The 27,160-nt window shown below is 39.8% G+C and overlaps 1 protein-coding gene across 6 annotated transcripts in view; it reads right to left on the reverse strand.

The window, feature by feature from the left end:
• OXR1 (oxidation resistance 1) overlaps positions 1-27,160 on the reverse strand; it is a 518,198-nt gene that overhangs the window by 126,591 nt on the left and 364,447 nt on the right. For 2 of the 6 annotated variants that reach the window (XM_042254399.1, XM_042254393.1), the window contains exon 1: positions 7,889-7,978. The exons of 3 other annotated variants lie outside the window; for them this stretch is intronic. In XM_042254399.1, coding sequence (XP_042110333.1) covers positions 7,889-7,907 — 19 coding nt within the window. In that variant the 5' untranslated portion in view covers positions 7,908-7,978. Of the gene's footprint in view, positions 1-159; positions 7,979-27,160 lie in introns of those variants that run through there. One more of the 6 variants, XM_042254394.2, reaches the window with a different exon arrangement.

Consider the following 27,160-nt stretch of genomic DNA (forward strand, 5'->3'; position numbering starts at 1 on the left):
CAGATTCTTTACCATCTGAGCCATGTGGAAAGCCCTGTTTTGTTTTGGGTTTTTTTTTTTTTTCCATTTTTAAAATTGTTTCTTTTTTGCCTTGAAAGAATTTATGCTATAAAACACATACGCACACACACAGAGGCTATTAGAGCAAACTGAGATTACCTTTTCTTTGATTCATTGTAGGAACTCCTTTGTTTCTCTTTTTTCATCAATGAGCGGCCTTTAGTTATATACCAAAGTACCAAGTTCATTTTAACTCTAGGTTAAAAGACAGTTTTGACTCTTGGACAATTTTGATGATGCATGGGGCATCATATGACCTACATCTGTGTAACTGGGGAAAGGGTTGCTTTGTAGGCCTCTTTGTATGCATGTTATGCAACATTTTTATGCCACAGTTTCCCTCTCTGTAAAATGGAAATTAAGTTAGTCCTGCCTACTTCATGAAGTCTCCCTCAGGGCTCAGATGGTAGAGTCTGCCTGCAATGTAGGAGATCTGGGTTTGATCCCTGGGTCGGGAAGATCCTCTGAAGAAGGAAATAGCAACCCACTCTAATATTCTTGCCTGGGAAATACCATGGACAGAGGAGCCTGGTGGGCTGCTAAGAGTCAGACACGACTGAGCGACAAACACACACACACACACACTTCATAAGGATGTTAAGGAATTTTGAGTAAAATGAGAATGCATGTAAAGGTTTTTGCAAATGACGCAGTGCAGAGAAAATTCCAGTTATTTTCTACTACTGATAGAAATAGTAGTAGATTTATACTCGAGACACACTTAAAGAAGAAAAACAATTCCAATGCTCTTAGGCATAAACGAACGCCAATTATGAGTGTACATTATGTCACTGGCTGACTCGGACACCTCATCCTGGACTATTACTACTCTGTCCAGTTGTACTTTTTCTGTCTGTGAACAAACCAAGTTTGTTTTCATCTTCCAACCTTTATATTTACAATCTCTCTACCTGGTCAGCATATGGCTTCTCATTATATGGGTTTCAACTCTAATGACACCTTCTCAGAGATGGCCCCCATCATTATCCAAGCTAATCCCACTGCTTCCCCACCCTACTACAGTCTCATGTGATCAAATAACTCTATATTTTTCCTATTATTAATATTTTCTTCCTAACACTATTCAAATATCTTACCTGTTTTTCACTTGTTTATGGAGAAATCAACACCATGGAAGGGCACAGTGTCCTTTTTACAGACAACCTGAGTAACAACTTAGCAGTCTGTCACTAAGCTAGATCGGACTGCCAACACTTTGGACGACAGTCAGAAGTTCACAGTGACCTTGTCAAATCAAAGAAATGATCAGCTGGAAACCTGATTTCCCAGAGGAGCAAGGTGGGTAGGGGAGGACATGCAATTGGTAATTTTCCAAATGATGCATTTAGATAAGTAATGATATCCTTTTACTAATTAAATTCAGTATGTATTTACACAACCTTCAGATAACTGGTTTGCCTGTAATTTCTATTTAGCAGCATATGTAACGCTGTTCTAAAGTAGTCTCTCTCACTTAGTCCAGTCATCTAAAGCAAACTGTGACGTGTCACATTTACTGCTGGCATTCCCCAACCTCCTCTTTCATAAAGTTTCCTGACTCTTGAGATATTTAATCCCCTTTCACTCCCAGGTGGCGCTAGTGGTAAAGAACTCACCTGCCAAGGCAGGGGATGGAAGCGAAGAGGGTTTGATCCCTGGGTCTGGAAGATCCCCTGGAGGAAAGCACAGCAATCCACTCCAGTATTCTTGCCTGGAGAATCCCATGGACAGAGAGGGCTGATGGGCTACAGTCCATGAGGTTGCAAAGAGTTCGACACGACTGAAGTGACTTAGCATACATGCACACACTCACTATTTACACACCTGCCCCACAACTCTCCAAGGCCCCGCTTTCAGCTGTCAGCAGATCTCTATTTGCTGTTTCATCTAAATTCCAATTCAGAAGGAGACATAACCCGACCGTGACATTCTACGAAATGCATAATTATAACTGTCTGCATATATGTCTGTCCTTCTCATTAAATTCTACTTGTCTTACCAAATACAGAGCTCTAGCACTTTTTTTACAGAACACAGTAGACATTCAATAAATGCTTTCATTTTGTATTTTTCCAGAGCGTTGCTTTTTTGTTTTTAACATTGCCCATATGCTACTCTATTATTACTGCTAGAACGTAAACATGAGTGGGATTGGGGTCATTTGTACACTTCTCCATGTTAAAAACTCACACCTTCTTTTATGGGAAAAAAAAAATCAAAGAGAGATGGAGGAAAGAGGCTTTGTTATGTTTGGCTGTGCCAGGTCAGGCAACTCTCAATTTTCCATTTAACAGGAAGAAAAACATATTGCAGAAAATCCCAGAGAATAGTTGAATCTGTATATAGTACTATTTTTCCAATTGATCTACTCAGTGACTTAAGTAAGAAGTGGTCTGAACATAGACTCCAAAATCAAGTCTTGGAATTGAATCCCGATTCTGACCCTTAGCTTGCTTGACTTCAGGCATTTTCTTAATCATTCTACGATTTCACTTTCTTGTTTATAATATGGGGGTAATAATTATATCTCATGAACAGGGTTGATATCTGAGGATACAGTCAACAAATATTTGAGGATATATCATTACACACTAGAGTTTGTTCTTGGTATAAGAGGAAGAATATGAAAAAAAAGACAAAAAAATTCTTCTTCACAGGGTTTGCATTCCAGTTAGCAAGATAAATATCAACACACATATATTTGTTACTGATAAGTGCTAAAGGAAAAAAAAAAAAAAAAACAGAGAAGAAAGGTATGAAATGTGGTGGGGCTGGAGGGTTTTAAGTTTTAGATAAGGTGGCCAGGGAAAGTCACATTGAAAAGTTATAACTCCTGAAAAAAGGCTAAAGAACATGAGGGAGCTGGCTACATGAGCCTGTATAGGAAGAGCTTTCAAGGCTCAGACTTTTCCAACTCTTTGACACTCTATAGACTGTACCCTGCCAGGCTCCTTAATCTGTGGGATTTTCCCCTGGAGTGGGTTGCCATTTTGTCTTCCAGGAAATCTTTCTGGCCCAGGGATCAACCTGCATCTTCCACCTTTCCTGCACTGGCAGGTGGATTCTCTACCACTGAGCCACCTGGGCATCTCCAAGACAGAGGGGACAGCGATCGAAAAAGCCGTGTGAAAGAAACAAACATGTCTGGTGGTTTCAAGGAAGAGTGCAGGTGGCTGGAATGCAGCGGGCACTGAAGGAAACAAGCGCTGTGTGTGTGTGCACTCAGGTGGGGATGACCAGTTAAGACTCTGTGCACCATGATGAGAACTTCCGCTTGGCTTTCACTCTGAGAGACAGGAGCCCCTAAGGAGGTCTGGGCATAGGAGAGACAATGAGATTCACACAACGAGATTCCTGGTACCACATACCTCCATCTGCATTCCGGAAAGCTCACGGGTAGAGGGGTGGTGCGGAAAGCAGCAGAGGCAGGGGGACCAGTCAGGAGGCTGTTGCCATAACGCAGCTGAAAGATTAAGGCATTTGGACCCAGAAGGGAGCAGCACAGGTGGCTAAGAGCTGGGCAGATTCTGGGTTTATTTTGAGAATAGAGCCAGCTGAATCTCAGGGATGATCAGAGTAGAAGAGGTAAGAGAAGAGTCTTAAAAATGTAGCAGTGCCTCTGGTCTGAACAACTAGAAAAATGGTGCTTCCATGAACTTCCAGGAGTTAATACATGCTTGATGCATGATTTATATAACTTTGCTAAATTGTGTTAACATGTTAATGAATTAATATGGGTAAAGCACTTTATATAGTACTTAATACTAAGTCCGTCCAATATGTGTTAGCTGTTAACTATTAATAAATTGAGATGGGAAGTATATTAACCCCCATTGTATTATTAGATGAGAAAATGTTCGCAGTAGAAAACTTTTGGCTTTTGAAAATAAAGTGACTGAAATGGGATAATGATAGACTCTCCACTGGAAGCTTAAGTGTAGGAGATAAACAGGATTTTTAAATGACCACAATTCCCTCTCCTTCAGTTCCCCTTTTCACCTGCACACGTCTTTAATATAGTATTTTTGTCTTTTTTACTCTAGCTCTTGAAAGTATCCCTATCTTCAAAAGCAACACATGCACAAAGCATATTTCTCTTCCAAAAAAAAAAAAACTGTGTTTTATACTTACTATAGCAATGAGATTTATATTCAACAATACTATTTTAACTGACGTGGAAGTATCCTGTATTTTGAAGATACAGCAATGATATTTATTTTTTATTGTTATTTTATTTTCTTGAAACTGTGAAAGCCAATACAATGAAATGTAAGTATTAAAGAATGCTCAAATACATACAAATTTCCTACCAGCTTTTTTAAAAAAGCACTTTTGGTTTCTATGTTCTTCTGTATAATACATTTTTCATTGGCAAACTGCAAGATGAAATTTCAAGCTGAAAATATCTGAAATCTTCTTGATGGCAGAAAAAGAGTCCCGATGATGAAAATAACTATGTGACTGATCTGATTTGATTCAATCAATTTTGTGTAATTTCTCTTTTGTGAATATCTGGGACCAGGGAGTATTATTACTTACAGAATTTTTTCCCAGTGGGCATTAACTTACACCATAACTTTCTGTGGGAAATAAGACTCTACTAAAATGTATGTTCATGTGCCAATTCCGTTTAAGTCTTTATGTATAACAGGGCTTGGTAAATAAATAACATTGGGGACCCAATAAATAGATAATAAGTTTTGGTTGCTTCAACCAGACCAAGCAATCAATTCAAACACAGTAAGAACAATAATTTCTGGCAATCTCCCCACCACTCCATTCCACCATGTTTTCCTCCGTTAGATAAAACTTTGTCATATAATGACTCCAAAATACACTGTTAAACACCCTTATGTTATTTTTCCAAAGTCTTACTGTAATTTACAGATCGATATGACTCTTAAATGGAAGGAACAAAGATAGGAAAGGAATTGGGGAATCTAAGTAACATCTTTTATTTTTAAAGCCACAGAGGTGCTGTGGTTCTGCTAATTCAATAAAGGATACAAGCTTTCAGAGACTGGCATGCATCCAGCATTGGGATTCAAGACAGCTTTGGACTCGAAAGTTGGAAGTTCTCTGAAGAGAGATTTCACAGTTCTCCTTACAATTTAGTCAGTGAGTTAATGGGTCACATCATTATTTCCAGTGATAATTAAAATGCAGAATTTACTCTCTTTAATTTGGGGTGAATTTTATAATTTCTTCTTCTTTCCTCCCCCAATAGTCTGATGTTTTAATGTTGATGCTACAACTGATAGTTGAACAGTACTTCATAGTTTATCAAGTGCTGTCATACACATTTCATATTCAATCTTTTACTGGTCCAATATTTTTTACAAATTGTCCTAACAATCTCATGATGAAGAACTTATTCATATGATTTCTATTCTTTGAATATGTAGTTTGAAACTCTGAGAACAATTATTAATCACTAAGTACACACAGTTTAAATGAGTAGAACCACAACTTGAACCACACCAGTACTGTTAAATATTGGTAATTATCTTACTAATAAAATTCTGGGAATATCTTCCAGATGTTTTCAGTCAAGGCAGTTGGTCCAAGAACAAGTAGAACCACAGTGCAAAGGAATTAAGAGTGGTGGAAAGTAGTGAGAAGTGACCCAAGTCATGGATAAGTGACGTAACAGAAAGAGAATACTATTACAGAGTTTAAATGTGAAATTCATAGCATTTAGCATATAATACAAGTAATGTATTTATCTAAAGTTTTTACTCACATATTTCATCAAGATTGCATTGATTATAAGATGCACCACTAAGAGAGAAAAAGGCAAAATCCTGTCAATTAAACCACGACACACCACTGAGCATAAGATACTTTCAGATTTTAAAAAGTTAAAATGTGAAAAAAGGTATGTCTTAGAAGCCAGGAAATATAGTGCTGGTAACAGCAGAGGGTATGGAAATTCTCAAAATCAGTCATAATACAATCTAACTAGACAATCAATAAACATTTATTAAGTGCCTTTGGATGGATATAAAGAAGCAAAATGAGTAATCTAGGTGAAGAGGCTTAAGTGCTATGTATAAAATATTAATTGCTGTCTTTCAGTCTTACAATGATGGCCACTGGTTGGAGAAAACAAATCTGCTTGTGCAACAAAGATGCCTGGGTGTGTAACTGCCAGGGGGATATGATATATAGGAGGGAGGAAGAAAGGAATAAAGAAGTGGAGGCAACTGGGGGAGGGGAGGATGGCTTGGAGGACAGGTAGGCAGGCGGGGTCCAACGCAACCCAGAGCTTCACTGAAACTCAGGAGTGGCCAGAATCCTGTGCGCACGGATCTCCTAATCTTATAAAATATAATCGCTGGGCTGTAGGTGAAATGATTCTTAAAAACAACAGCTTTGAAAAAGGGCTTCACACACTTTTGTAACATCTATAGTCTAAAGATTTTTCCATTCTTGTATATTTTTTAAATCTCAAAGATTGAAAACTTAGACACTTTGGATACCTCTCAAATTTGAGCTGAATGTAACTGTTTAAATACTGGGTGTTGCTTGGAAATTACATTTTGCTATGACTGGTTATCAACCTGCTTGATGACTTAGAAGTTTTAGATTCTGTGATTAAAATAAAAAGTTGTTTGGGCTAAAACCAATCATCTAAATATCTAACTTGGGCATTTTGCATATTATTGATATGATTACCACCACTGAATCTGCGTGCTGAATTGGAAAAATGAAATTAGATTATTCCTAATTAAAAACATTTATTTTTCTGCAAAGATATTACATAATTTACCCTGTATTATGAAATAATTGCTTTTGAAATTAACCAAATAAAGAGAAAAACATTCAACATTTTAACTGGGCATTATGCTCATAAATTTATCACTAATTTGAAAGGGCATATTCCACAGCATTATTAAACTTCATGACTAAGTGGTAAACTATATTCTATACTCTGATATTGTTACACAGTTGTTTGTGATTGAAGAAAAACTAACCTGGTAATAGTATTTACTTCTTTTCAAAAGAAAAAATAAAATAATAATGCAGAACAATTTCATTTTTAAAAGTCAATAATGAATTCCATCTGCTGCATGCCAGTAAAAACAAAGAGGTTACTCACGTGCCTCAGCTCTTTTTAGGTCTTTGTTCCTTCCATTGAAAAGCATAGGCCAACCCCTCAATAATAAAGTTATTTTGACTTGTCTGACCAAAACTTAAAAAAAACCAAAAACCTATCAATTTCCCTCCACATTTCGGTGGAGCCTAGAGGACTTGAAATAACATACTAAAGAAAAACAAAGGCATTTAAGCAAACTTTTAAGAGAATGGTTAGGAGAATCTAAGGAAATGCATACCACTCTGAAACCCAGAGCACAGTGGTGATAAAAGCATAAGCCTGTGACTTAATCGCTATCATTACCCTAGCTGTGCACAACCTGTCAGTTTGGGGCAAGAGAAAGTAATATGGAAATCTTACTGACAAATGACTTCCTGTGAATGCACTAAAAAAAAAACAAAAAAACCACCAATGACATATACAAATGGGCACTGTACATGAAAACAGACTTAAAATCACTATGTTTGAATCTATTTCTGGGAGTGCCTCCCCGCACCTACAGAAAATCACAAATAATGAACATGCACAGAAAGTCTTTCTTTACATCCTCTATTTAGATTAGTATTCAACAGAGTCACTCCCTCCTGGGCACTCCCAGCAAACATTCCCTTTCTGGAGGTAGCAGCCAACAGAACCGCAGGGCTCATCTGGATTTGGATAATAGAACAAAGTCATCCTTCTTTGACCTTCTAAAATGACTGGTTTAAAGCTGAGATGATGCACACATACCTTTGCGTGGGCAGAACATTTCTGAGGTCCTCCCTTCAAACCCTACTCAGTCAGCAGTGAGCTGCTCTCAGGAAGAGAGGACAGGATTTTGGTTCCTGTGCTTCCTCGGGTAATACAACACTTCCTTCCTGGGAGAGACTGCCCTCTCCTCCAGGCCCTGACCTCTGGTGGCAGTGTGCGAGACTCAGATTCAGAGGTTTCTGCACACAGGAAACCCACTGCAGGCTTTCTGACTGCAGCCTCATTCTTGGTTCACTGAACACTCTGGAAACAGTGCCAGTATGCTCTGCCTAGTAAGTTACTAAGTGGATCCTCTAAAGTCTCTCAAAGAGTGAGGGAACAGAACTCAGTATCTAACTTCTGTACTCTTATCTTAAAGTAAATCAATGCACAGCTGCCTTCAGCAAATCTCTGTTATTTAGTCCTAACAGCACTGATATTCAGCAGATCTGATAAGGCTGGGTCCTAACCTGGTTGGTGTTTTATACCCTTGCTGTTGTTTAGTGACTAAGTCATGTTCGACTCTTTTGCAACCTCCATGAACTGTAGCCCACCAGGCTCCTTGGTCCATAAGATTTCCCAGCCAAGAATACTGGAGTGGGTTACCATTTCCTTCTCCAGGGGATCTTCCTGACCCATGGATCAAACCCGCGTTTCCTGCATTGGCAGGCAGATTCTTCACCACTGAACCACCAGGAAAGCCCCAATTATTATACCTTTACAAATATTTAAATATGTTATTAGTTGATGAGCTAATAATCCAAACATAAGTGTGATTTTTTTTCCCTCCAGAACCTCCATCTGCATTGTCATAATATAGTACACATTGCTTTGAATTACAGTTATTTCCTTCTGTATTTTCTCCCTAATGGGACAAGGAGAGAGTACATCATACCAGTAACAGTTCTGCAACTTAGCAACTGGATGAATGGATAAGAGTCATAATAATCCCCTTTCCTATCTGCCCCTAACCCCTCTTTGATTCGCATTCTGTGTTATCCTTTAAAAACAGATGGCACCATCCACTGCCTGCTCTATAGACTCCCCGTCCATGTACTTAATCTAGAGAAGGTTTCGGTGGGTGTTTCCCTTATATTTCCCTTATATTTTTCATGAAATTCTTCAATGGCAGCTCACTGGGATATATGATATTTGACAGGTAGGGATGACAATCATCAGATAGAGAAAATGTCACCTTAGTAGATAAAGATCCAAGGTCTACTGTCTGCCACAATAGGTGGGTTTCAGGGGCAAGTTAAAAGAGATCTACATGTCACTGAAAACTGTCTGCAGAGTTAGTACATTGTAATGAACATACAATGATTATAAAGACAACGGAGTTCATGAATACCACCAATTCACAACATTGTCATTTTTATGTAGTACAGTAAGACCATGATTTTGCATGCAATATAGAATTTATGGCATTTGTTGAGTTCTGACAGTTCCGTAACAGGCTACCCATCAGTAAGTAAAGTACCTGACCAAACCAACACAATTTTAGAGGGAAATGGTCTGCACTGGCAATATGATTCGTTCTCAAATGAAAAGGTATGATAGCTAATCTTCTATGGAGCTACCTTTGTAACCACCACAAATTATTTGGCCTTTTTAAGAGTTCCAGCAATATTCCCTACAAATGCTATTAAGTAGTAAGACTGTGAAACTTCTGGTAAAGTTCCCAACACTCAGCTATAAGTGTTTTAATAGCTATTAATTTCCATTCCATTCCTTAATGACAGGACTGGCTTTTTTCAGTCCTAGATACCATTCTACTGTGTTAGAGCAATGCTAACGCTAACAATGCCTCACGTGCAGGTAAGGCTTTATCACTGATGACGTGCTTCAACTAATATTCTCTAGTTACACACACAAGCACTCTGGGAGACACTGCTTATTCTCAAAATTTTTCAGAGTTAGGTATGTATAGAAAATTAATGACAGAATTTTTCCTTGCAGCTTTATATGGTAAGCCAAAAGAGAGGAAAGATGGGTTTTGAAGTTGCTCTAATGTTCATCTTTGTATAATTTAACATAGCTGCAGACTCCTGGCAAACAACAGCAAGCAGGCAGAATACAGGAATGAACTGGCTTTCTTTTTTTGAAGCAAGACTTTATATTAGAAAAATAAACTCAAACACAAAAAAAGAGAGAGACACACACAAAACCCTAGACAAAACATAAACATGTTTCTCATTATCTGCAGAAAATGTAAAACGGGGGCTTTTATATATTTACATATCACACAGACAGTAATGCTATCCATATCTTCACTGTGTTTGAATTCAATTATAGAGATATAAAGACATACACACATATCAAACATACTTGTAAACTGGACACATGAAAATTACTTGTATAAACAAGTATACATATTTATACACATTTCATACCTATACAAGATACATATTTCCCAGTATTTTGTCATTTGCTCCTTCTTATTCATTTTCACTAGGAATCTGATAGGAACTAGATTTGACTTGCTTGTCAGCTAAGTGTAGTTCTTTCAAGGTTTTGTAAGACCAAATTAATTTTTCAGTTGTGCTTAGAACTGTCCATTATGCATCTGAGCAAGATAGTTTCCAGTAAAAAAACACTGGCTCTTGAGCACTGCTTCCCCTTATCTCTCTATCACCTTTAGGATCTAGGTTGCTAAGAAGCTCTGATTTTAAAATAATTTTTAGTGCTGTGGTCAGGAATGCTACTGCTTCTATATCAACTTCAGTTTTCATTCTAGACTATTTTTCTAGTTTTTTTAAAAATGTATTTCTTAAGTTTACTTTTTCATTGATTTGCCTTGTATCTGTTACATCATATGGTTTGATTAATTCATGATAATGAGACTTAATTTTTATTGAAAGTATTTTTCCAATTTTATTGTGGTAAGAACAGTGGGTAACCACAGAGTCTAGCTCTTACCAGATTCCTAATGTAAGCAAATAAGAAAGAGCAAATGATGACATACTGAGAAATACGTATCTTGTATAGATATGACATATAGATGTAGATACTTGTTTACACAGGTACTTTTCATATGGCTAATTCACAAGTGTGTTTGATATGTGTGTGTCTTTACAGCTCTCTTACCTGAATTCTAACACAATGTGTTAACATATAAAATTTTGTGTACGTTATTGTTCATTATAATAATGTGACTGTTTTCCTTATTTTTTTGTTGTTGAAGTATAGCTGATTTACAAAGTTGTGTTAGTTTCAGGTATATAGCAAAGTGATTCAGCTATATATATATACACACATACATACATATATGTATATATATTCTTTTTCAGATACTTTTCCATGATAGGTTATTATAAGATAGTAAATATTGTTCCCTATGTAGTTTATCCATTTTATATACAGTGATGTATATATGTTAATCCCAAACTCTCAATTTATGTCTCCTCCCAACCCCTTTTGGCTTGTGGTAACCATGTTTGTTTTCTATGTCTGTGAATCTATTTTTGTTTTGTAAATAAGTTCATTTGTATGTAAGTGATTTGTATGGTATTTGTTTTTCTGACTTATTTCACTCACTATGATAGTTCTAGGTCCATCTATGTTGCTGCAAATGGTATTATTTCTTTTTTATGATTGAGTAATATTCCATTATATACCACATCTTCTTTACAGATTCATCTGTCAATGGACATTTAGGTTGTATCTGTCTTGGCTATTATAAACAGTGCTGCTATGAACACTGGGATGCATGCATCTTTCTGAATAATGGTTTTCTCTGGGCATCTATCAAAACAGCTGGACATGGTGACCAAGGGGTGGCCTCCCTGTATACAGGCCATGGCTGCTATCGGAGCCCTCGTACCTGAAACAAAGAAACTCTCTAGACATGTCCCTTCAATAGTCTGTTCTCCACACACCTTCTGAGACTTACTATCACATTGGGCTTTCCTCTCCCTTCCCCCTTCCAGGGTACAGGTCCTACATGCCTTTCTCCTCAACCCTCAGCTCTCATTCTCCCCCTGCTCTCCCCTTAACCCCGCCAGCTTATTACCCACCTCCTCTACAACAGGCCCCCTCCTATATAGCTGCAGCCTAACAGTAGGTCTTACCCAAAACCCCTTCCAACATTTAACAGATCAGCCCATCCTAGAGCCAGACACCCCACACTGGTTCGTTGATGGCAGCTCTCAAAAATCCCCACCCTTTGCAGCAGGATATGCCATCATCCAGGGGGACCTTCATCACAATCACAGGACCCAGACAATTGAAGCTTCATCTCTGCTACCTCCCACCACCTCCCAACAGGCAGAACTGATAGCTCTCACCAGAGCTTTAACTCTGGCTAAAAATCTAAGGGTTAACATCCACACAGACTCCAAATATGCCTATAACATACTTCCTAATATAGAGAGAAAGAGGTTTCCTAACCCAAAAGGGATTCCCTATTATTAATTCAGACCTGATCCACAAACTTCTAGAGGCAGTACTCTTACCAAACAAAGCTGCCATCCTCCACTGAAGGGGACATCAAAAGGAAAGTCTCATATCAGCCTACAACAATGCAGCAGACCAGAAGGCAAAGGAGATGGCACTGTCCCATCCTTCCCTCCAGTCCCCTGTCATCTTAGCTCTGACTCCTCCCGACCCTCCCACCACCAGAGAAATCCTCTCTTATCTACACTCACTTTTTCATCCCACATCCAAGACACTCCAACAGTTCCTCCGTAACCACGTCCCCATATCCAATGCTGACCAACAATATTTAGATAACCTTACCCGCTCCTGTCAAACATGTCAACGTACTAATCCCAATTCCAACCTTAAACCGACATTCTTTCCAACCCATCAAGTGTGAGGCAGCCTCCCAGCACAGGATTGGCAGATAGACTTTACTCATATGCCCCCGGTCTGGAGAAACAGATACCTCCTGGTCCTTCTGGACACCTTTTCGGGATGGGTAGAAGCATTTCCCACTACAAACAAAAGAGCCCACAACATGGCCCAAATCCTCCTCACAGAAATTATCCCCAGGTTTGGCCTGCCTTCATCCCTACAGTCTGATAATGGCCCAGAATTTACATCCAAGGTCACCCAACAACTTGTCCAATTCTTACAGATACCCTGGAAATTTCACATTCCATACCATCCCCAGTCCTCAGGAAAGGTAGAAAGGAAGAATAGAATAATCAAAGAAACCCTTACCAAACTAACCCTTGAAGTACATCTGGATTGGACTAAACTTTTGCCCATTGTTCTCCTCAGAATACGGGCTTTTCCCAGAAAGGCCCTGGGGCTGAGCCCCTTTGAGGTGATGTATGGAAGGCCCATGCTCCCTCCTGGATGCCCTCCTGAACCTCCTCCCATATCAAGCTTCTTACACTCCCCTCTGCTGGCGGAACGCCGCAATGCCCTCTGGAAATACCTCAACCACAACTTGCCTCCCTGCCCCCTTTACAAACTGGGGACATGGTCTATCTGTTTAATAATCCCCAGGGTGCCCTAACCCCAAAGTGGCAGGGACCATTCAAAATCATCCTCCTTATCCCAACTACAGCTAAACTCAAGAAGGTCACCTGGGTACACCGCTGTCGCCTAAAACGGGTCACCGATCCTTGTGCTGCCCTCCTTAACTGACCCCTATCAGGTCTCCCTCACAGGACCCACCTCCTTAAAATTCACCCAGTAACAACCTCTGTCAACCATCCAAGAAGTTGCTGAATGACCTGGACACTCTTCAACCTACAGCTGTTCCTGACCCAACTACTACAAGACCTCTGGACCAGCACCCCGACAGGAACCTCCCTCAAAGACCTGACTACACTCATGTCTCAACTGTGGCTTCAGGGAACGTTCTACCACCTGACTCTAGCCTAAACTGATTTCTTTACTCTCATTCTCTACATCATTCTACATCCTAACGAACACTGTTTCTTAGATTCAAACCACCACCAATTTGGGGCCTTTTGCCCCTGGCCCTGACTGGCCTCTCCCTGTCTCTCTAACTATAATAGCACTCTTAATCTTAATCCTTGCTATAGGCCTAGTAACTGTCTCCCCTCAGGACTGGCCACCTACCCTTTGTCTTTCCGTGGGTATCGCCTACGTTGCTAGCTGTGTTCTACTCCTAGGCTGCTATTTCCTCTGTGCTGCCTAACTAACAGCCCCATGACGCCTCTGTTCCTTATCCTTGCTGCACTCCCCAGCCTTCTGGCTACTCCCTGCCCCTGCTCTGACATTTATCCCTATGTACATTCCTCATATTATACTACAGCTCCAAAACATTGCACCATGAACCTCAGGGGCGGGAAGTCCAAATCCCTATTCACTGTTAAAGTACAAAAGAGAGGGAGTTTCGTGAGTAGCTGCCATAAGCCAAATGGAAGAAACATGTTTCTGTCCCATTACCCACTGGGGGTACTCACACGGGGGCAGGGTACTAGATCAAAATTGGGAAAAGAAACAAGAACAAATCATAAAGAACATAATTTCCCAGTTACAGGCGACCCCTGAGCCTTATAAACGCCTAGACCTTCTTTCCCAATTACGGCCTCTCCTAAAACCTCCCTCTGGCAACCAACCCCTTACCCGCCTTCTCACCTCTTCCTTCCAATTCTTCCAGTGCACACAACACACATCCCAGTGCTGGACATGCATGTCACTGTCTCCCTCACCGCACACAGCAATTCCCTTACCCTCAACCTGGCTGTTACAGGGTAACTATACCTCCCCTTCCCAACAAAAAATTACACAACTCACTGGGCCAGTCTCTGACAATGTCCTACTCTCAGCCTCTTCAAACCTAACCTGTATTAACTACTCTAGTCCCAACTACACTGGTCTTACAAACTCCGCTCCCTCCTTCTGTTCCATTTGGGTTCTCTAGTGTTAGTTGCTCAGTCGTGCCCAACTCTTTGCGACCCCATGGACTGCAGTCCACCAGGCTCCTCTGTCCATAAGATTTTCCAGGCAAGGATACTGGAGTGGGTTGCCATTTCCTTCTCCAGTGGATCTTCCCAACCCAGGGATCGAACCTGGGTCTCCTGCACTGCAGGCAGTTGCTTTACCGATAATTGCACGATTCTGGGAATCTTCATTCTCTGGGGGACCTATACATATTCATGTCTCCCATGGACCCCACCCTGGACCTTGCATCTTGGTCTTCCTGACCCCGGGCCTAACATTTCTCAAAGAAGAAGAGGTAGAACAAACAGTCTACCCCCAAGGGGAACTTTTCCACTGGAAAAGACGAGCTGTCACAGCCCCCCTCCCGATTGGGACTGGCATAGCAGCAGCCCTAAGCACCAGGATTGGAGGCATCTCGACCTCTACCCATTTCTACTACAAGCTGTCCCAAGAACTTAATGAAGACATGGAGCAGGGAGAGGAGTCCTTCATTTCAATTCAAAGACAAATTAACTCATTAGCTTCTGTGGCCCTACAAAATAGGCGGAGCCCTGGACCTTCTCACCGCAGAAAAGGGAGGGATCTGCCTTTTCCTAGGAGAGGATTGCTGCTATTTTGTTAATGAAACAGGCATAGTCCAGGGCAGAGTCAAAGAACTTAGAGACAGAATTGAATGCCGAAGAAAAGAGTTACAAACCTTTACAGTCCCCAAAACCTGTTCCAACAGGTCCTCCCTTGGTTGCTCCCTTTCCTGGGACCACTGGTACTTATCATTCTATTCCTCTTCTTTGGACCCTGTCTCTTCAATCTCTTTCAAAGTTTTCTCCAAGAACGGATTTGGGCCATCTCTCGAGATCAGGTCAAGACCATTCTTCTTCTCGAGAGCCTCAGCCCAAGCTCAGAAAAAGAAGACCCTGGGCCCTAGGATGATCCTCCATTCCAGATCCCAAATCGTCGCCCCTATCCAGCAGGAAGTAGCCAGAGAGATACGGCACCCTTTTTCCCATTTTTTTTATGATTTCAGGGTCTGGAATGAAGGAGTCTTTTGGGCCTAGAAAAGAAAACAACAGTTTCAAAGGCCCTTGTTAAATCATCTAACTTCAGAGAAAACAAAAGGGAACTTTAGGTCCCGCCCTGATGCTCCAGGCAGGTTGTGTCTATCTGAGACTTATCACCCCTTGTCCAGAAACCTTCCACCCCCTATACCTGCTCAGAAGACTTACCACCCCCGTCCAGAAACCTTCCACCCCCTATACCTGCTCAGAAGACTTACCACCCCCTGTCCAGAAACCTTCCAACCCCTACACCCGCCCAGAAGACTTATCACCCACTGCCCAACTACAAATGCCATCTCAACTAAAGAATATCCAAAACATCCTGCCTGATTAACGTTTCCCTTATCGCTTACACAAGCCTCCCTATAAATATGGAGTCTCCCTGATCCCTATCTGCACTCAGCCTGGTCGTTAGGCCGACTGTCACCCCTCCTTGCCTGAATAAAGGTAACCTACTTCTGTTGAGGTCCGTCTTTCCTCTTTCTGCCTCAGCCCAAGCTACACCTTACAAAGTTAATGTTGATTCAGTGGTGCTGTGGACACTGCCTAATAGTATAAATTAAAATTTTTTACTTTATTAGTTATTATAACTACTGATTACAAATTTCCCTGTATATGAATTATATACCTATATGTATACATATATATACACATACTGATTTCATTTACCTATGATTTTCCTCTATAGTTTCTCTTCTATCCTTACTTATTTATATTTTTTCTACAAATATTAGAGACTATGTATATGAGGGAAAAAACTTTTTTTTTCAACAAAAAGGAGACACTTTTTTAAGATTACAGGCATTTGAGAAGTGGAAACAGCAAAGATCAAGTACAAGATAATAAAAGAGGAAAATGATGAAATGATTAGTGGATAAGAAATGGAATAGATACCATATGAGAAGATAACTCAAGATATTAGTCCTATTGATTAGTCTTAAAAACAAGTTCTCTTGAAAAATAGAATGGTCTTTTAGTTTTTGTTTTTATATATGTCTACCGTCTGTAGTGTAGAAATTGAAATCCTACTGTATTTGATCTAATCAGACCATGTGGCTGGAAATTGATGTAAAAACTGGAATTTATTATTGTATTTTTAAAAACAATCTATTACACTTCCTGACAAAAGTCACTGCTATAGTTCAAAAGTAGTATCAGCATTTAATGGCTGGAAACAAACACACAAACAACATAGATTTGACTAGGTTAATTTTGGGACAGTCAGGCAAGAACAGGGAGGGAAAGGGCAAAAAGAAGAGATTTGGAATGTCCAAGCTGTCTGCCCAACAGTGCTACTTTAATGTGGGACAAAGGCTTTGCTCTACCAACTAAAAAGAACCTTTGTGTGCCTTGTAAATTATACTGAGGATTTGGATTTTAATCTGAGGTTAACAGGGAGATACTTACGCTTTTAAGCAAAACACCTTTTGACATCACCGTTCCAGTTCTCCAGAGTTTGCCCAGTTCTGGTTCCTTAATTCTTAAGGCAACATCTTTGAACTAGATGGGACTCTCCTCGCCTTCTGGCCTAAGACCACTCTTTCATCATCATCCCCTCCTGTTTACTGAATTTAACATACTCAGGCTTCTTTGCTGTTGTTTGAACACACTAAGCATGCTCCTGTCTTAAGGCTTTCATACTCACAGTTCCTCTTTTCCTAGAATGCTCATCCCAGACACTGGTCTGAACTTGCTCCATCATTTTACTTAGGTCTCTGTTCATACAGCTCTTCCTTAGAGAGGTCTTTTCTCACCACAGTATCCAGTATCCAGGGAAACACACTGTACATGCTTTTTCCTTCATGACACATCACTAACTGATAGCATACCTTTATAATTTTTGCATAGTCCCCTAAGCATGTTCACTGCTGGAGTCCCCACAGCTGGAATGATGTCTGGAACACTGTAGGAGACCAAGAAACATCAGTTCAATGGCCCAACTAGACGTTGCTGGGCAGATAACAGATGTCCAGCGTTTGATTGAATGCGTACATTTTTTAGGTAGAGCAATAAACTTATGCTAGACTTAAAAATGTATTCATAATAATCCTGTTGTTATTTTAAATTTGCTTCTAATTACTTATTTGCTCAGACTTGGCGTGTTATGAGTCTTTGCTAGAGATATGTTGTCTACATTGAAATTTAAAGAGAGAAATAAATCAGGTAAATAGGATCATGTGTTGAAAAAGTGGTTGGGAATAGGAGAAATGCAAAGTATTCAAGGCAAACAGACTACAGGGGGAAAGACCGGGTTCAGCAGGAAGCTTTAACCACAAAAAGCCCAGTGTGACAGAAGCAGGGTACAGGAGACGATGTGATAAATTAGAGCATGCAGAGGGAGGAGAGATATGAGATTAGAGAAATACGAACCAGGGCCTTCATGTGCCTTGTAAATTACACTGAGAATTAAGATTTTAATCAGAGGGCAGTAAGGAGAGCATCAGTAAGATCCAATTTGAACTTTAAAAATTAGCGCAAATACAGGAGACAGATCAAAGGGAGACATAGCCTGAATGTAAGTGTGACTTTAGGAGGTGACGATTACAATCCATGTGGTATACGAAGCTGAGTAATGACAGTGTTGATGCTCAGTTGCTAAGTCGTGTCTGACTCTTTGAGACCCAGTGGACTATAGCACACCAGGCTTCCCTGTCCTTCACTAATTCCCAGAGTTCGCTCAAATTCATATACATTGAGTCAATGATGCTATCTAAGCATAATGACAGTAGGGGCTGAAAGAAGTGAATCAATTGAAAAAACTTCACAGGTTAGAATTGCTAGGATTTCTTGAGGGATTATAGCTGTGTTAACGGGAAAGATGTGGTTGGGGAGATGGAGGAAAGAACTGACTTTGGGACTAGAGAAGAAAGACAGAAACTCAGGTTTAAAGAGGGGCATTATAAAACCAGGGCTTCCAGGTGGTTCGGTGGTAAAGAAGCCACCTGCCAATGCAGCAGACATGGGTTTGATCTCTGGAGAAGGAAATGGTAACCCATCCCAGTATTCTTTCCTAGGAAATCCCATGGACAGAGGAGCCTGGTGGGCTACATTCCATTGGGGTCACAAAAAAGTTGGACACAAATTACAAGCTAAACAACAATGACAAAAATTATGAAACTGACTGTGGAAATATTGTTTTTGAAATACCTGTGGTATACTCTAGTGGATGTCTAGTAAACAGTTGAATTTCTAGATCTAGAGTTTATGATAATCTCAGTTGGAAATTTAGATTTGAACAGCATTTACTCAGCAGTGTGAATTAATATTCACACTTAGGGCTAACATTCTCATACGCTCTTTACCTAGATTCAGCTACTGCTAATAATCCATCGCATTTGTTTTACACTTGTGTTTTCCTCCTCTCTCTATGACACACATACACACATGAGCACACGCACAGACGTACAATGTATATATTTGTTGAACCATTTGAGAGCAAGCTGCTTGCGGCCCTAAATACACACATGTATATTTCCTATGAATATGGATATTCTTTTATAGAATCGCAGTGAGGTTTTCAATTTAGTCAGTTTCACACTGACACAATACTTTTACATGACTGTCGACTACAGTCGAGTTTTGACTACTGATCCAATACTAACACCAGACAGTATTTTTAATTCTCAAATTAAGGTCTACTTCTGCTATGTTTAGCTTTTACAGTTACACAAAAATCTAAGAGCCATGTTTAGCATTCGATCTTGTTTGCATTTTCCTTCCTACAAAAGAAGTAATAAACGTTGAAAGGATATTTCTTTACATTAGTGAAGTCCATCTCTTGCAGCTTTATGAAAATTCTACAAGTTCCATCATCTACATAAGAACAAAGCTGTCATTTGAATAAGAGTTGCCCAACTGAACTGTTTTGTATAGTGTTTGTTATGATGCTTTTTTAATGACCAATAAGGCTCCTTAAGACTCCAGAGAGCATTCTTCCTGTTCTTAAGATCACCCAATTTGAGTTATATTACTTTTTCTCCTTTCAAGAAAGTAATTGGTAAGGAAAGGGTGAAGGATAGTGGCAGAAGGGAACTAAGTTCATTCTGTAAAGGAGGCTTTACGATTATAGTCACCTTTAAGAAACATCAAAATTATAATTCTAACAAATGTGACGCATCAAAAAATCAGCTTGAGCTAAAGTCATCAGGTTGTCAGTAAGAGTTCAGAGTAGGATGATATAAACCATCAGCATTCCAAACCTAACAGGACCCAGCTGCACAATAGGAACCATTGTTTATAGGAATCCTTTTGCACCCACTTGCAAAGTTGCTAAACTGGTTTCTGTTTCCTTTGTGGGTGTTTTGGTCAAAGAAGAGAAGCCTGTTTGGGCTTGTCATTGAGAGCTGATCTCTAATGGAAAAGAAACAGATTTATTAGAATTATTTACCTCCACAAGAACCCTAAGTTCACATGGCTCAAAGCCACCCACACCTGTGCAAATGACTTTCTTCTTCCTTCCTTCTTTCCCAGCCCTCTTCCCTTTAGATGTGAGAAATGGACCTGAGTTAATCTGCAAGCCACGGCAAGGGCAAATGTTTGATACATCTGAAGTCTTTGATAAAAATTAGTACACACAGCAGTCCTTAGCAACCTACGAAAACCACTGGCAAGATGACCAACCCTAATGATACGTCTGTCAGTAGGTCACTGGAAGATCTGCCCCTAAAGTACATGAACTTGGGCACACCTTCATATGGTACCTGTTTTAGAATCTTAAATACAAAATCAAATGGTGGGACTCCAGTGTAAACCTGTAAAATTAGCGATTTTGAAATCAGACACATCTGAGTTTGAATTTTCTCTCTGTTGCTTACTGTGCTGCTTTGGCTGAATTACACACAACTCTATCCCCCAGTTGCCTTGCTAGTAACGAAAGAGAGACAGAACATACCTGCCAGGGCATTAAATTGGGATTAAGTAAGATAACATATGTAACATGTCTAAGTACAATATCTGCCATATGGTAGGTGCTTTAAAAAAATTCCCTGAGCCCTCCAGCATGCTGACAAGGGCTGATTTACCACAAAGAAGAGGACTGATATGAGGCAGAAGGATTGACTTAAGGCAGAAGAGATGGAGGAGAGGGAACAGAGAGTTCTTGGAGGTGGTGATATAAGTCAGGGAATGAAGGAAAGCAGGAGAGAGCAGGCTGTGCCTACAGTCCAGACAAGGCATGCCGAGCCTGAGCTTGGATAGCACCAGTGACAGAGGGCTAGGGAGTGTGTTACCAAGTGCGGAAGACATGTGATGTCTCATGTTCATATCTGCGTGGCAGACAGCATGATGCTGCCCTTGCAACCAGCAGGGAAGAAGAGATGGCTTGAGTCCAAAATGGTCATCTGAATCCTGGATACATTTTCAGAGACCCTTAGACTTTTAGGAACAGTTGCCCAGCTTCAGACAGACGTGTGCTGCTTTAAGCTTAACAGAAAGGTCAGCACTCAAGTTTCCCTTGGGGGAGTTAGCTACCTATAGGTAAGTTGATATGACAGCTGTAAATACCCTGAAGAACAGAGGAAGTGCAGAGAAAAAAGAGAACAGGAAAGCTTTGACTATGTGTGTTTAGGTCAGAGGTAACAATCCTGTTCTACGTTTTTCATCTTTAAAGGCTGAATGCCAAAAGTATGTTTGTAAAAGGTGTTGAAACACAGTGTGGGAGGTTCCATATGCATCTGGTTTCTAGGACATTGGTCATTTGATGTATTATTTAAACAGCAAAAAACATTCAGAGAGAGTTTCTTTATGGGGGATTAAGAATAGCAATGGAAGAAAAGCTATGATAAACCTAGACAGCATATTCAAAAGCAGAGCCATTACTTGGCCAACAAAGGTCTATCTAGTCAAAGATATGGTTTTTCCACTGGTCATGTATGGATGTGAGAGTTGGACTATAAAGAAACTGAGCGCTGAAGAACTGATGCTTTTGAACTGTGGTGCTGGAGAAGACTCTTGAGAGTCCCTTGGACTGCAAGGATATCAAACTAGTCAACCTTAAATGAAATCAATCCTGAATATTAATTGGAAGGAGTGCTGCTGAAGCTCCAATACTTTGGCTACCTAACGCAATGAACCAACTTACTAGAATAGACCCTGATGCTGGGAAAGATTGAAGGCAAGAGGAGAAGGGGACGACAGAGGACAAGATGGTTGGATAGCATCGCTGACTCAACGGACATGTGTGGAGAAGGGGACAAAAGAAGATGAGATGGTTGGATGGCATCGCTGACTCAATGGACATGAGTTTGAGCAAGCTCCGGGAGATGGTGAAGGACAGGGAAGCCTGGCGTGCTGCAGTCCATGGGGTCACAAAGAGTCAAACATGACTGAGCGATTGAACAACAAAGAATAGCAAAAATTAACATTTCTTGTGTTGCTTCGTGGCAGGTATTCTTGTGTAGTAGACAGAATAACGACTCCTAAAAGTGCCCTTGTGCTGATCCCCGGAACCTGTGAATATGTTACCATAAGTAGCAAAAGGGGCTTAAGGTTGTAGATGGAATAGATATGTGGGTGAAATGAATTAAGGCTGCTACTCGGTTGGCCTTGAGATGGAAAATTAACCTGATGGGTCCAATGTAATCACAAGGGTCCTCCTAAGTGGAAGTGAGAGACAGAAGGCTCAGTGCCTGTTTGATTCCACGTGACAAAGACATGACTGGTCGTTGCTGGTACAGAAGATGGCAGTGGGCAAACAGCCAGGGGTTGTAGCCAGGAACCTGTAAAGATCTCCGGAAGCTTCTAGAAAAGACAAGACAATAGATCTTCGCCTAGAGCCTTCAGAAAGGAATGTAGCCCTGCTCACATACTGACTGTAGCCTAGTGAGATGCATTTTGGACTTCAGACCACTGGAACTATAAGATAATAAATTTGTGTTGTTTTAAGCCACTTACTTTTTGATAATTTGTTACAGGTACAACAGGAAACTAATATATCTGCTAAATATTGATAGTTTTCATGCCATACTTGAGGTAGGACCTATTACTATCTCCATTTTACAAAGAATTAAAATGAGAAGTCATACCTTGGTCTGATACCAAAGCCCATGCTCTTAGCCACTACCATCTCCCCCTCTAAATTCCTCCAAAATCTCTAGAGAGGAGTCTGATGTCATCAACTTGCTCTCCTAGAAAATGCCTCAACGTAGGTCTACTCAGTTAAAGATAGCTACATCGTAGTATAATGGGGCAAGAACAGATTATAATCACACCTAATAAAAATGGTATAATTATTTTTTTGTTAGGATGACTTTTTATCCTTTGCTTTCAACTAAGAATGTAAAAAGGACCTTGTCATAAATAAATAATTTCCATTCCTTGAAACTCAGTGTCTACATTTCAATGTAAATAAGAAGTAGGAACTATTTGACTTGAGGTTATTTTAGCAATGCCCTTACTCACATTAAATTTTACTCTTTCCGTCCTGACTCCTTCCCTCCAGAAGATGGCTGGTTCAATTAAAGCAGGCTATTAGGTAAGCCTAGGCTGAGTCTTGCTAGAGAAAAAGGAAGAACACCTGACTTGTACAAAAAGACTTTAGACAGAAATCAGATAGGCAATGCCAACAGCCAGTCATACCCTATCCTTGTGTTTTAATTTAATTCCTGTAGTTGTAGCTTTTATAAATATTTCCTTTTAGTTTTCAAGTGTAAAATAGTGCATTTATATATATATATATATTTATATGTAATTTTATTTTTATGAATTACACAGTAAATGCTTCTAAAAGCTCGTCTTTTTCATGAAATCTTTTTCTTCACCCCACTGTAGCACAAAAGAATGGTTTTGCCCTTGTGCAAATTTGCAAATTAAAAGTCCCAAGATCTTACCTCATTCTTCTTGTAAGATTTCAAGAGATTTAAGCTGAAGAGAGCATTAGGCAGCATCTGGTCTATTAACTGGCTGTATTCTGATCTGGCTTTTTACCCAGAATGACATGCTGTACAACCTCAAAAACTTTGTGCAAAGAGATGTGCAAGTTACATGCACACATGTGTACAAGGGGCACACAAATACACCCACATCTTGTACATAAAAATGAGTAGCCTAAATCATTTGTGAAATGCTTATATCAGGCATAGTATAGTACATAAACTCTTTGAAAACCACTCTCTGAGAATAAACAAGAAAACCTTACGTAACAATTATCAAAAGGTAGCTACCACCTCTATGTTATTTACAAACAGCTGTACAACCATTTGTTCATCAGCTGTGTACTGGAATGGCAGTAAACAGTTTTATTCAGTAAATCTCTTCCACTCTTCTCTTTGCACCTGGCTTAAAAACATGTAATCCAACACTTCAGTAAAGCAACTGAATTTTGTTACTGCATAAATTTTGACATCTGTCCACAGAAAACAAATGGATGAGGTCAAAAAGCAATGATTACTAATGCTGTAAGTCTTATTAATAAGAGCAACACCCATAGCAATTTACAAGAAGCTAAAACACAATATTGTATCTAATTTAGAGGATATCAACAATATGATAGAACGGGGAAAGATGGCAGCATCTAAGTCTTTTAAAAATTCACATAAATATGCATATTGTCCAGCAAATTATACATTTTGTGTTTGTTCCCTGTTAAAAGATGATACCAAACCATGAACACAGGAAATAAGTTTTGCCATTAATAGCCATGGCCTTGTCTTGATATGGCCATGTTTTCTTCTTCCATAGTTCTTGGTTATTAATAGCCAATGTTTTTAAAATAACTCAGTGGTTCGTGACTGTGAAGTACAACAAACCTTATAGGTAAATAAACTGGAGAGAGAAAGAGCGAGAATAGGAGTCCATATATTTTGGCTCTAAAAGTAATCAGTTGCAGAAACCTTGGAGAAGTCTTTAAAGTTAAACTTAGTAAGAACTCTTCCTGTTCTGACAAGTATTATTATAATTTACTAAACTAATGATATCAAATATTAATCAGCACCATCTATAACTCAAAATGCCTATATTCCATTTGACATGACCATTAAGAGCATTACCACATGGAAGATCAGCTTACAGAGGGTTAATCTTTAAGTCAACGGGAAGAGTTGGATAAGATGTATTGTCAAATTTATAACTGAAAAAAAAATCATTAAGTCACCCACATATATGGTATGCAATGTTTTGTGTATATCCCACATGTATAGAAATTCTTACGCACACTAAAGCATGTTTGAAGGAAGAACAAAAGGAAATTCTATATACAGTTGTTTGGACACTCAAACTACATGACTTTAAGAAAACTATGACACCCTGGTGGTGAATGGAGTATAGATGGGGGACCATAATGTATTTCTGTTTGCTTTTTGGTATACTGCTTTGTAGTTCAATTATACATATTAAGCTCTACAATTTTAATAGATTTATTTATTATGAGGTTTAGATGACAATTATGGAGCCACATTCTATACTTTATATGTATTCTGGGTCTGAAGTCCTTGAATAACTTCAAGGTGGTATAATTTCACTGCAGCTGTAAGTGGTAGACATGTCTAGAAATATCACCAAACTTCACACTCTCCTCTTGTTGAAGAGGTGGATACATGTTGGCATATGGTTGCCCATGACCTTTTCCCTGAGCTGCCTGGATGATGACGTCTTACCTGATACTTGACACAAGGACTGCTCTTCTATGAGCAGATGTCTGGATGATCAGACACTCAATTTGGAACTGAGAGGTGAATTCTGGAGCTCAAAGACTTTCTTGTTAGAGTCTAGTTCAGGTCATAATGACCAAAGCCATGTACAAGCTAATGGATAAGGAGAGAAACTAGTCTATACACAGGAGAATGGAAGAGACTTGCACAGAAAAATGGAAATCCAAGACCTTGGGGATATATGTATACTTATATCTGATTCATGGTGTTGTATAACAGAAACTGACACAATATTATAAAGCAATTATCCTCCAATTTAAATTTTTTTTAAAAAAGGAAAAAGACCTTGAGCAACACGGGAAGAGAGAGAAAACCATGATTTCTGATCTTCCAGGACCAGGTCCTATCTTCACCAAACCTGGACTGCAGATGGCACTGCTTGCCCAATCATTACCATCCCTACTGTTTTCAAGGATAATGGGGTTAGTTTTAACTTCTTATGACTCAGGAGCCTTGACTAGAAAGAACATTACCATTTAAAGTGTATGAAACATTCTGATTGAAAAAATTATATTTTTTTCTCATTTGACCCTTTTACTATAGCCCTGAAAAAATGCCACTTTTAGTTTACGGGCAATAAAAAGGAAATAGGAAGATTGAGAGTACAGTTCAACACTGTAGAGCTTTGTCCAAAACTGGGATTTCCAACTCAGGACTGTCCATCTCCATTATTCCATCTAACTACCACCGTTATGCCCAGTTTCTCCCCAGTAGCTAACAAAATTTGTCCATAATCACAGATGTCCTTATTTTCTTACTAACTGACAACATGCCCAGGATTCATGTAGAAAGGTAGAGCTCTCTCTCCTGTAACACAATGATGCCAAACTTGTCATTGGAGGTTTTACCCCTTACCCCAATTTAGTAAATCTGATAGTACTGCAAATAGGTGTTGGTGGGCATAATGAGTAAGCAGATTCTGAAGGTACAGGCTATTTTTAAGAATCATAGGCTTTTCAACTAATCTTTATGTACATTAAGGGTTGCTGCTGCTGCTTCAGTCGTGTCCAACTGTGCGACCCCATAGACATCAGCCCATCAGGCTCCCCCATCCCTGGGATTCTCCAGGCAAGAACACTGGAGTGGGTTGCCATTTTCTTCTCCAATGCATGAAAGTGAAAAGTGAAAGTGAAGTTGCTCAGTCTTGTCCGACTCTTAGCGACCCCATGGACTGCAGCCCACCAGGCTCCTCCATCCATGGGATTTTCCAGGCAAGAGTACTGGAGTTGGGTGCCATTGCCTTCTCCACACTGACGGTCATTACCATTTAAATTAACGGACTTTAAGTAAAGCACCTTTGTAATGTCTTATCAGGTGAAGGCCTTATAAGAAAAGACAGGTTTTGCAGATGGCCAACAGGCACTTGAAAAGATGCTCAATGCTATTAATCATCAGAGAAATGCAAATCAAAAGCACAATGAGATATTTCAAAGAACAAAAATAATACATGTTAGTGAGGATGTGGAAAAAAGGGCACCCTTCTACACTGCTGACAAGAATGTAAACTGGTACAGTCACTGTGTCAAACGGGACTTCCTCAGTGGCTCAGTGGTAGAGACTCCACCTGCACTGCAGGAGCCGCAGGAGACTCAGGTTGGATCCCTGGGTTGCGAAGATCCCCTGGAGGAGGGCATGGCAATTCACTCTAGTATTCTTGCCTAGAGAATGCCAAGGACAGAAGAGTCTGGTGGGCTACAGTCATAGGGTCA

This window comes from Ovis aries, chromosome 9 (assembly GCF_016772045.2).
Source record: "Ovis aries strain OAR_USU_Benz2616 breed Rambouillet chromosome 9, ARS-UI_Ramb_v3.0, whole genome shotgun sequence".
Lineage (NCBI taxonomy): Eukaryota > Metazoa > Chordata > Mammalia > Artiodactyla > Bovidae > Ovis > Ovis aries.